Source organism: Abramis brama (assembly GCF_963993115.1).
Source record: "Abramis brama genome assembly, chromosome: 25".
In the NCBI taxonomy this organism is placed as follows: Eukaryota; Metazoa; Chordata; class Actinopteri; order Cypriniformes; family Leuciscidae; genus Abramis; species Abramis brama.
Genome location: NC_139987.1, coordinates 29,184,750 through 29,197,775, shown reverse-complemented (window position 1 = coordinate 29,197,775; position 13,026 = coordinate 29,184,750). Strand labels below are relative to the sequence as shown.

Sequence of the window (13,026 nt, the reverse complement as noted above, 5' to 3'; positions counted from 1 at the left end):
CGGTGAGCGTCGGCGCGCTCCGCGGTCCCGTCCGTCAGTCACTCATCCTGCGCGCGCGCCGCCGCTGGCCCTGGACAAAATGGCGCGCACGCGCGCGCGCTGCAAACCCGCGCACAGGACTCGCGCACTAAACTCGCCACACAGGGCTGCCCGTCATCGATACGACGCGCGAATCGACGATCGATTTCTCAATCGCTATCGAGCGCTTCGGGAACGGCGGTCATCGGTCCTTTGAAGGGAGAAAAAAAGTCAGGAACAAAATGGAAGCCGAGTGAGAAGGTTTCCATGACGACTGTCCATCACACGGCCAAGTTCCCGGATGACCTCATGACGCAGGAACCGTTCTCGGGGTTGTCATGGAAACTGCCAATCAATTTTACGTTTCTTAGGGCGAAGCGAAAGTGAAGGTACGTGCGCGATATTACACACTGTAAATATAATAAATCTCGTTTTTCCAGATATTACTGTGAACACACTTTTTGTGGTTTCATGCATCGTCGTGTTTCTGTTTTTCTTCTCAGGACGCAGGATTAGTTCTGGTGAACGTAGTAAAGTTTGTAGTTTTTATGCAAAGCAAGGAAGGTTTTGTCTAATAATATTATGATTATAAGTACGTTTACACAACATTAAAACTCTATATATCTGAAGAGGTTTAATAACGGTTAAACTCGGGACACGCCCCTCCCGGTGACGTCAGAGATCATATGACAGCGACGCGGAAGAGAATGCGCGGATTGAGAAGATGAGCGTCTCACTGGACATCAGGCTGAAGCGGGCGAATAAAGTGTATCATGAAGGGGTGAGAGTGACTCTGGTTCGGTGTGCGCTGTGTCTGCGGGGTGTGCCGCGGTTAATCAGGTGTGTGTGTGTGTTCCAGGAGCGGCTGAGCGGAGTTCTGGTCATCAGCAGCAGAGACGCGCTGCAGCATCAGGGAGTTTCTCTCAGTCTGGAGGGGCTCGTGAACCTGCAGCTCAGCTCGAAGAGTGTGGGGGTGTTCGAGGCCTTCTACAACTCTGTCAAGGTCTCACACACACACTTACTCAAACACACAAACACTCACTCACTCACTCTCTCACACTCTCACACTCACCCACTCTCTCTCTCTCTCTCTCTCTCTCACACACACACACACACACACACACACAGACACTCACTCAGTCAAATACACACACACACACACACATCATGTATTTTTAATTTTAATAATTAAATAATTAAATTAGTATTTTTCGTAGTCCATCATATACTGTGTTTCCCACTGTATTCTTGTGGGTGGAGCTCGGTACCTCCAGGGTCAGGGGTCATGCCCCCCTGGAAGATTTTTTTTTTTACATTTTAAAGATAAATTCATTAATCTGGTGCACTTTGAGTAACCCAAATCATCCACTGTTAAAAATAAATAATCCACCCGCAAACCGCCCATATATCTGCATCTGATCAAGTATTCAGATTCTCAGTGTTAAGCATGATGATATGGTAACACATCACACTGAAGTAGGCTGATTTAAAATTAACATTTATTTAAAATAAAAGTACTTCTTCTGGCAAAATTACATTTCCTATAGCCTAAACAGAGGCTTTACTCCCTTCAAACTTAAATTGTCAATGTTTCATTACATCACTGTTGGAAAACACTCTTATCAGAATATTTTTGTACCTTTATAAAGGGCATTTTTTCCCTAATTGTATTAAATGTAGGCCTATGCTCCATCTTCCATTTCAAATTCTTAAATTTGATCAATACATTCAATTAGAATAATGAGACACTAGGCTGTTACCAATCAAAATAAATAATTTACATTGAAAAATTATAACTGTATTAAATGAGATTATGAGAGTGTAAATATTTTTGAATATACAAATAAGGAATGTTGAAAAGAATGATACTTTGAAACTAAACCGCCAGTAGGAGGCGGCGGGTGACCGTCTTAATGAGCGAGTCATTGAGTCATTCATTCAAACGATTCGTTCAAACGGCTGATTTATTCAGAATGAGGCAGTTTATGAATGGGGTCATTGAATCTTTGACTCAACCGATTCGTTCAAAACGCTGAATCATTCAGTAATGCAACAAGTGTTGCTGTGAGATGCGCGATGGTTCTGCTGTGATCTTGGTTTGGAAATATTTTCGCTGCTGAAACAGAACAAGATGTAAGTGACTTAATTTTAACTATTTGTTTATTGAACTTATCAGTGTCTCGGTTTCAATCTTGATGGTATTCAGGAAAACAGCACTCTGGTCATGTGATGTTTCTTAACTGTATAATATGTTATAAATAACTGCGCGAGCCTCAACAGCGCAACGTTGTTACCGTCAGTACATTAGGTTGGCCTATGTTATTATCAACTATAGGCTATCAGCTGCCACTTACATTAAATTAAATAAAATCAGAATCATCCTCACGTTTTCGGTAATTCCCTAGTTATTTTTTTATTTTTTTGATATAAAAAAATAGTTTTAATCAGGGCATTTGTCCGGTTGGGCAAGTACAATTCTCTTTCACTCGTCCCTTCAAAAAAACACACGTGTCCCGGACAAGCGTTAATGTGGAGCCCTGATATGTTTTCCTCGATTGGTTTTCCCTGAAGAGAATTACATTGTTGAAAACGAAAGTAAAAGTGACGCACGTTCATTGCGTTTTACCGTGATGAGAGATCCATGTCTTTATTAAACACCACATTATAATGATTCATCTCTCATCCACCCTCGATTAATTGGAATGTTATGTTTTTATGACTTGGCCCGCCAACCCACGGATTATGATGATCCGCGCAGCGATATCGGCAAACTAGAACAGGCCGGGAACCCGCAACAGAACCGTCACGGTGGAGAAAGTGTATCTGAGCATGTGACTGTCTGTCCGAGTTTTGTCGAGAGCCGGAGGCGGCACGCATTTTGATTTGATTTGATGAAATTCCCTATGCAGGAAAAACCCTGCTCACACTCATTCTCACCCACATATACACACTCTCTCACTCTCATATACACACTCTCTCACTCTCATATACACACTCTCTCACCCACATATACACACTCTCTCACTCACATATACACACTCTCTCACCCACATATACACACTCTCTCACTCTCATATACACACTCTCTCACTCTCATATACACACTCTCTCACCCACATATACACACTCTCTCACTCACATATACACACTCTCTCACCCACATATACACACTCTCTCACTCTCATATACACACTCTCTCACTCTCATATACACACTCTCTCACCCACATATACACACTCTCTCACTCACATATACACACTCTCTCACTCTCATATACACACTCTCTCACCCACATATACACACTCTCTCACTCTCATATACACACTCTCTCACTCGCATATACACACTCATTCTCACTCTCATATACACACTCTCTCACTCACATATACACACTCATTCTCACTCTCATATACACACACTCTCACTCTCATATACACACTCTCTCACTCTCATATACACACTCTCTCACCCACATATACACACTCTCTCACTCACATATACACACTCTCTCACTCTCATATACACACTCTCTCACTCTCATATACACACTCTCTCACTCTCATATACACACTCTCTCACCCACATATACACACTCTCTCACTCACATATACACACTCTCTCACTCTCATATACACACTCTCTCACCCGCATATACACTCTCTCACTCGCATATACACACTCTCTCACTCGCATATACACACTCATTCTCACTCTCATATACACACTCTCTCACTCACATATACACACTCGTTCTCAATCTCATATACACACTCTCTCACTCACATATACACACTCTCTCACTCACATATACACACTCTCTCACTCACATATACACACTCTCTCACTCACATATACACACTCTCTCACCCGCATATACACACTCTCTCACTCTCATATACACACTCTCTCACTCACATATACACACTCTCTCACTCACATATACACACTCTCTCACTCACATATACACACTCTCTCACTCACATATACACACTCTCTCACTCTCATATACACACTCATTCTCACTCTCATATACACACTCTCTCACTCTCATATACACACTCTCTCACCCACATATACACACTCTCTCACTCACATATACACACTCTCTCACTCACATATACACACTCTCTCACTCACATATACACACTCTCTCACTCTCATATACACACTCTCTCACCCTCATATACACACTCTCTCACTCACATATACACACTCTCTCACTCTCATATACACACTCTCTCACCCACATATACACACTCTCTCTCACTCACATATACACACTCTCTCACTCTCATATACACACTCTCTCACTCTCATATACACACTCTCTCACCCACATATACACACTCTCTCACCCACATATACACACTCTCTCACTCACATATACACACTCTCTCACTCTCATATACACACTCTCTCACTCTCATATACACACTCTCTCACCCACATATACACACTCTCTCACTCACATATACACACTCATTCTCACCCACATATACACACTCTCTCACCCACATATACACACTCTCTCACTCTCATATACACACTCTCTCACTCTCATATACACACTCTCTCACCCACATATACACACTCTCTCACTCACATATACACACTCTCTCACTCTCATATACACACTCTCTCACCCGCATATACACACTCTCTCACTCGCATATACACACTCTCTCACTCGCATATACACACTCATTCTCACTCTCATATACACACTCTCTCACTCACATATACACACTCATTCTCACTCTCATATACACACTCTCTCACTCACATATACACACTCTCTCACTCACATATACACACTCTCTCACTCTCATATACACACTCATTCTCACTCTCATATACACACTCTCTCACTCTCATATACACACTCTCTCACCCACATATACACACTCTCTCACTCACATATACACACTCTCTCACTCACATATACACACTCTCTCACTCTCATATACACACTCTCTCACCCTCATATACACACTCTCTCACTCACATATACACACTCTCTCACTCTCATATACATACTCTCTCACCCACATATACACACTCTCTCTCACTCACATATACACACTCTCTCACTCTCATATACACACTCTCTCACTCTCATATACACACTCTCTCACCCACATATACACACTCTCTCACTCACATATACACACTCTCTCACTCTCATATACACACTCTCTCACCCGCATATACACACTCTCTCACCCGCATATACACACTCTCTCACTCGCATATACACACTCTCTCACTCGCATATACACACTCTCTCACTCTCATATACACACTCTCTCACTCTCATATACACACTCTCTCACCCACATATACACACTCTCTCACTCACATATACACACTCTCTCACTCTCATATACACACTCTCTCACTCTCATATACACACTCTCTCACTCTCATATACACACTCTCTCACTCTCATATACACACTCTCACTCTCATATACACACTCTCTCACTCTCATATACACTCTCTCACTCTCATATACACACTCTCTCTCTCATATACACACTCTCACTCACATATACACTCTCTCACTCACATATATATACACACTCTCACTCACATATATATACACACTCTCACTCACATATATATACACACTCTCACTCACATATATACACACACTCTCTCACCCACATATACACTCTCTCACTCTCATATACACACTCTCTCACTCTCATATACACACTCTCTCACCCACATATATACACACTCTCATATACACACTCTCTCACTCACATATACACACTCTCTCACTCTCATATACACACTCTCTCACTCGCATATACACACTCTCTCACTCGCATATACACACTCTCTCACTCTTATATACACACTCTCTCACTCTCATATACACACTCTCTCACTCTCATATACACACTCTCTCACTCTCATATACACACTCTCTCACCCACATATACACACTCTCTTCACTCTCATATACACACTCTCTCACTCTCATATACACACTCTCTCACCCACATATACACACTCTCTCACCCACATATACACACTCTCTCACCCACATATACACACTCTCTCACTCTCATATACACACTCTCTCACCCACATATACACACACTCGCATATACACACTCTCTCACTCTCATATACACACTCTCTCACTCTCATATACACACTCTCTCACTCTCATATACACACTCTCTCACTCTCATATACACACTCTCTCACCCACATATACACACTCTCTCACTCTCATATACACACTCTCTCACTCTCATATACACACTCTCTCACCCACATATACACACTCTCTCACTCTCATATACACACTCTCTCACCCACATATACACACACTCGCATATACACACTCTCTCACTCTCATATACACACTCTCTCACTCGCATATACACACTCTCTCACTCGCATATACACACTCTCTCACTCTCATATACACACTCTCTCACTCGCATATACACACTCTCTCACTCGCATATACACACTCTCTCACTCGCATATACGCACTCTCTCACCCACCCACACACACTCACTCACTCACTCACTCATGATCTGAAGCGCTGTAGAAGTAAAGTGTGTGTGATGGTTCAGCCCATTCAGCTGGTGTCCAGCAACATGGAGGTGGTGAAACCAGGAAAAGTCCCGGCGGGAAGAACCGAGATCCCGTTTGAGTTTCCGCTGCAGGCCAAAGGCAGCAAGGTCTTGTACGAGACGTACCACGGCGTGTTCGTCAACATACAGGTGAGTATCACACACGCGCACACACACACATGTACATGTGTTCTGTGATGATGCGCTGATGTATTGTGATTGTGTTGCAGTACACACTCCGCTGCGACATGAGACGGCCGCTGCTCGCCAAAGACCTCAGCAAGAGCTGCGAGTTCATGCTGCACTGCCAGGTGAGACTCCAACACGAGTACAGCCGCACGCCGAGTACAGCCGCACCATGAGTAGTCGCACGACAAGTACAGCCGCACTATGAGTAGCCGCACGACGAGTACAGCCGCACCATGAGTAGTCGCACGACAAGTACAGCCGCACTATGAGTAGCCGCACGACGAGTACAGCCGCACCATGAGTAGCCGCACGACAAGTACAGCCGCACGACGAGTACAGCCGCACGACAAGTACAGCCGCACGACGAGTACACTCACACCATGAGTAGCCGCACGACAAGTACAGCCGCACGACGAGTACACTCGCACCACGAGTAGCCGCACGACGAGTACAGCCGCACGACGAGTACGCTCGCACCATGAGTAACCGCACGACAAGTACAGCCACACGATGAGTACAGCCGCACCATGAGTAGCCGCACGACGAGTACAGCCGCACCATGAGTAGCCGCACGACAAGTACAGCCGCATGACGAGTACACTCACACCATGAGTAGCCGCACGACGAGTACAGCCGCACGACGAGTACGCTCGCACCACGAGTAGCCGCACGACAAGTACAGCCGCACGACGAGTACACTCGCACCACGAGTAGCCGCACGACAAGTACAGCCACACGACGAGTACAGCCGCACGACGAGTACGCTCGCACCACGAGTAGCCGCACGACAAGTACAGCCGCACGACGAGTACACTCGCACCATGAGTAGCCGCACGACGAGTACAGCCGCACCATGAGTAGCCGCACGACGAGTACACTCGCACCATGAGTAGCCGCACGACGAGTACAGCCGCATGGAGTAGCCGCACGACGAGTACACTCGCACCATGAGTAGCCGCACGACGAGTACAGCCGCACGACGAGTACACTCGCACCATGAGTAGCCGCACGACGAGTACACTTGCACGACGAGTACAGCCGCACGACGAGTACAGCCGCACCATGAGTAGCCGCACGACGAGTACACTCGCACGACGAGTACAGCCGCACCATGAGTAGCCGCACGACGAGTACAGCCGCACCATGAGTAGCCGCACGACGAGTACAGCCGCACCATGAGTAGCCGCACGACAAGTACAGCCGCACGACAAGTACACTCACACCATGAGTAGCCGCACGACAAGTACAGCCGCACGACGAGTACACTCGCACCATGAGTAGCCGCACGATGAGTACAGCCGCACGACGAGTACGCTCGCACCATGAGTAGCCGCACGATGAGTACAGCCGCACGACGAGTACGCTCGCACCATGAGTAGCCGCACGACGAGTACAGCCGCACGACGAGTACACTCGCACCATGAGTAGCCGCACGACGAGTACAGCCGCACGACGAGTACGCTCGCACCATGAGTAGCCGCACGATGAGTACAGCCGCACGACGAGTACGCTCGCACCATGAGTAGCCGCACGACGAGTACAGCCGCACGACGAGTACGCTCGCACCATGAGTAGCCGCACGATGAGTACAGCCGCACGACGAGTACGCTCGCACCATGAGTAGCCGCACGACAAGTACAGCCGCACGACGAGTACAGCCGCACCATGAGTAGCCGCACGACGAGTACAGCCGCACCATGAGTAGCCGCACGACAAGTACAGCCGCACGACAAGTACACTCACACCATGAGTAGCCGCACGACAAGTACAGCCGCACGACGAGTACACTCGCACCATGAGTAGCCGCACGATGAGTACAGCCGCACGACGAGTACGCTCGCACCATGAGTAGCCGCACGATGAGTACAGCCGCACGACGAGTACGCTCGCACCATGAGTAGCCGCACGACAAGTACAGCCGCACGACGAGTACGCTCGCACCATGAGTAGCCGCACGATGAGTACAGCCGCACGACGAGTACACTCACACCATGAGTAGCCGCACGACAAGTACAGCCGCACGACGAGTACACTCGCACCATGAGTAGCCGCACGATGAGTACAGCCGCACGACGAGTACGCTCGCACCATGAGTAGCCGCACGATGAGTACAGCCGCACGACGAGTACACTCACACCATGAGTAGCCGCACGACAAGTACAGCCGCACGACGAGTACGCTCGCACCATGAGTAGCCGCACGATGAGTACAGCCGCACGACGAGTACACTCACACCATGAGTAGCCGCACGACAAGTACAGCCGCACGACGAGTACGCTCGCACCATGAGTAGCCGCACGATGAGTACAGCCGCACGACGAGTACACTCACACCATGAGTAGCCGCACGACAAGTACAGCCGCACGACGAGTACACTCGCACCATGAGTAGCCGCACGATGAGTACAGCCGCACGACGAGTACGCTCGCACCATGAGTAGCCGCACGACAAGTACAGCCGCACGACGAGTACAGCCGCACCATGAGTAGCCGCACGACGAGTACAGCCGCACCATGAGTAGCCGCACGACGAGTACAGCCGCACGACGAGTACGCTCGCACCATGAGTAGCCGCACGACGAGTACAGCCGCACCATGAGTAGCCGCACGACGAGTACAGCCGCACGACAAGTACTGCCGCACGACGAGTACACTCACACCATGAGTAGCCGCACGACGAGTACAGCCACACCATGAGTAGCCGCACGACGAGTACACTCACACCATGAGTAGCCGCACGACGAGTACACTCACACCATGAGTAGCCGCACGACGAGTACAGCCACACCATGAGTAGCCGCACGACGAGTACAGCCGCACCATGAGTAGCCGCACGACGAGTACAGCCGCATGGAGTAGCCGCACGATGAGTATACTTGCACGACGAGTACAGCCGCATGACGAGTACGCTCGCACCACGAGTAGCCGCACGACGAGTACAGCCGCATGGAGTAGCCGCACGATGAGTATACTTGCACGACGAGTACAGCCGCACGACGAGTACGCTCGCACCACGAGTAGCCGCACGACGAGTACAGCCGCATGGAGTAGCCGCACGATGAGTATACTTGCACGACGAGTACAGCCGCACGACGAGTACGCTCGCACCACGAGTAGCCGCATGACGAGTACAGCCGCACGACGAGTACAGCCGCACGAGTAGCCACACGACGAGTACAGCCGCACGAATAGCCGCACGACGAGTACAGCCGCACGAGTAGCCACACGACGAGTACAGCCGCACGAGTAGCCACACGACGAGTACAGCCGCAGTAACAGCAGTCTGTGTTTCAGCCACAGAAGCCCAAGCTCCCGCCAAGCCCGGTGGAGTTCAGCATCACTCCAGAGACGCTGCAGAACGTCAAAGAGGTACGTAGGTCTCGCTCTCATCTCTGATGGACTATACCAAGCTCATATACAGTACTGGCCAAAAGTCACGTCCAGCCTTCACCCTTTATTCAAATATTATTCTTAAGTGGTCATAATTTATAAGTAAAAGTAAATTTTTATGCCCTGATTTGATGTATACCCTTTGATGTATCCTATTATAGTATATATATATATTTTTTAATAAAGAAATTAAAATAAATCTGACATCCAAACAGAAAAACGCATATCGTTCTCACGTGTGCGTGTGGTTTTGTGTTCAACAGAGGACCTTGTTACCCAAGTTCCTGATCAAAGGTCACCTGGACGCCACCAACTGTGCGATCACACGACCTCTGACTGGCGAGCTGGTGGTGGAGAGGTCAGAGGTCGCCATCAAGAGCATCGAGCTGCAGCTGGTCCGTGTGGAGACCTGCGGTGAGAAACAGATCTGATGTTCAGCTTTAAAACCATCCACAGTGACAGATCAGTGTTACCTGCATATTTTCAGCCTGTGCTGATAGTGTTACATCACTGTGTTCAGTGTTACATGCATGCGTTCAGTGTGTTCAGATAGTGTTACATCACTGTGTTCAGGATGTGCTGATAGTGTTACATCACCGTGTTCAGTGTTACATCACTGTGTTCTGTGTTCAGATAGTGTAACATCACTGTGTTCAGTGTCACCTGCATGCGTTCAGATAGTGTAACATCACTGTGTTCAGTGTGTTCAGATAGTGTTACATCACTGTGTTCAGTGTCACCTGCATGCGTTCAGATAGTGTTACATCACTGTGTTCAGGATGTGCTGATAGTGTTACATCACCGTGTTCAGTGTAACATCACTGTGTTCAGTGTGTTCAGATAGTGTTACATCACTGTGTTCAGGATGTGCTGATAGTGTTACATCACCATGTTCAGGATGTGCTGATAGTGTTACATCACCGTGTTCAGGATGTGCTGATAGTGTTACATCACCATGTTCAGGATGTGCTGATAGTGTTACATCACCGTGTTCAGTGTTACATCACTGTGTTCTGTGTTCAGATAGTGTTACATCACCATGTTCAGGATGTGCTGATAGTGTTACATCACCGTGTTCTGTGTTCAGATAGTGTAACATCACTGTGTTCAGTGTCACCTGCATGCGTTCAGATAGTGTAACATCACTGTGTTCAGTGTCACCTGCATGCGTTCAGATAGTGTAACATCAGTGTGTTCAGATAGTGTAACATCACTGTGTTCAGTGTGTTCAGATAGTGTTACATCACCGTGTTCAGGATGTGCTGATAGTGTTACATCACCATGTTCAGTGTTACCTCCGTTTGTTCAGGTTGTGCGGAGGGTTACGCTAGAGACGCCACAGAGATCCAGAACATCCAGATAGCAGAAGGAGACGTCTGTCACGGCCTCTCCATCCCCATATATATGGTGTTTCCTCGGCTCTTCACCTGCCCGACACTTGAAACCACCAACTTTAAAGTCGGTAAGGAACCCTTTTTACAGCCGTGTTCAATACTGGGTTTGTTTGTGGTTGTGTGTGTGTGTATATATATATATATGTAGTAAAGTAAATAATAAAGTTGCGTACTGCATTTATAGATTTACTTTCTTCCCTTCTAGAATTTGAGGTGAACATTGTGATTGTTCTTCACGACGATCATTTGATAACGGAAAACTTCCCACTGAAGCTGGTCAGAGTTTGAGTCCAGAAACATCTGAAGCCTTTGGATCCGTCCCCAGGATTTCTTTTTTTTTTTTTACCATGAATAAAACATTTCTCTTCTCACAGTAAATTACATAAAAGACTCTTTTGGTCATAAGTGAATATGGATATTTGCTCCTATAAAGTCAAAGTGTTTATTAAAGGGTAACTAAACCCCTGGTCAGAGCCTGACTCCACCCACTGGCAATATTTGGAAAAGTGGGCAGAGCCCAGCGCGCGGGGGGGAGGGGGGGGTGCATCTGAGACGCATCTCTCTGTAGGCAAGGGCGTGGTTAGCTGGTACCCTCTGGTTAGCTGGTACCCTCACAGGGCACCACAGCATTCAATAGGAAAATTCAACTGCAGTAGCCACTGTTCAACCTGAAGAGGGCAGCACTCAGATGTTTTTACACCATATATTGTAGAATTGAAACACTTTAAACCCAAATGTCAAAAAAATTACTTGAACTGAACTGCATTAATAAAGCCCCAGTCTTACAGATCATGAACTAAAAAAAGTTGTTTTAGGGTTTAGTTACCCTTTAAAGTCAGCCACTCACCTGGGATATTGATTGTCTATGTAATGCAGATATATGTGGCCAGTTGCATAAACTGTTAAGAATAGTCTTACAAGTTAGTCATCCAATTTTATTCTTTAAAACTGTTAATAACTTTTTAAAGTCAGTAACATAAAAACGTAGATTGGTCTAATTTGACACCGAACAGTAAGACTGATTACCCCTAACTAACTTCTAGTTGATCATACTAGTTCTTAAGACACAGTCTTAACATAATGGCTGTTTATGCAACTGGCCCCCGTCAGCTGAAGCTAAAGTCAAGCTAGGCCTGTCATACAAATAATTGCAATGAAAGACTTAATTCTGTTTTGTTTATCACTTACAGAGTAAGCATAACATTTATTTACTTGGAATTTTATATATATATATATTTATATATATAGGTCTATATGATCTTTAATGCTGTGTAAATTAATTATTCAGATTATTCTTTATTATAATATAATGTAATCTGATTAAACCCACAAGTCTGGATTTTGTATGAAGATCTTTGTCTTCATGTGCTTAATTGTTTATATTCATTAGAATTTATATAAGAGAAATGCTATCATGCATTTGAAGGAATCTTTAG

The 13,026-nt window shown here is 46.5% G+C and overlaps 1 protein-coding gene across 1 annotated transcript; it reads left to right on the top strand.

The window, feature by feature from the left end:
* Positions 1 to 57: 57 nt before the first annotated feature.
* Positions 58 to 12,384, top strand: vps26c (VPS26 endosomal protein sorting factor C). The gene is made up of 9 exons (XM_084104229.1): positions 58 to 407; positions 522 to 799; positions 878 to 1,021; positions 6,619 to 6,768; positions 6,849 to 6,929; positions 10,101 to 10,175; positions 10,460 to 10,610; positions 11,506 to 11,658; positions 11,796 to 12,384. The coding sequence occupies exons 2-9, from the start codon at positions 743 to 745 to the stop codon at positions 11,876 to 11,878; spliced, it is 894 nt and encodes a 297-aa protein (XP_083960355.1). The 5' UTR covers positions 58 to 407; positions 522 to 742; the 3' UTR covers positions 11,879 to 12,384.
* The last annotated feature ends 642 nt before the right edge of the window (positions 12,385 to 13,026 follow it).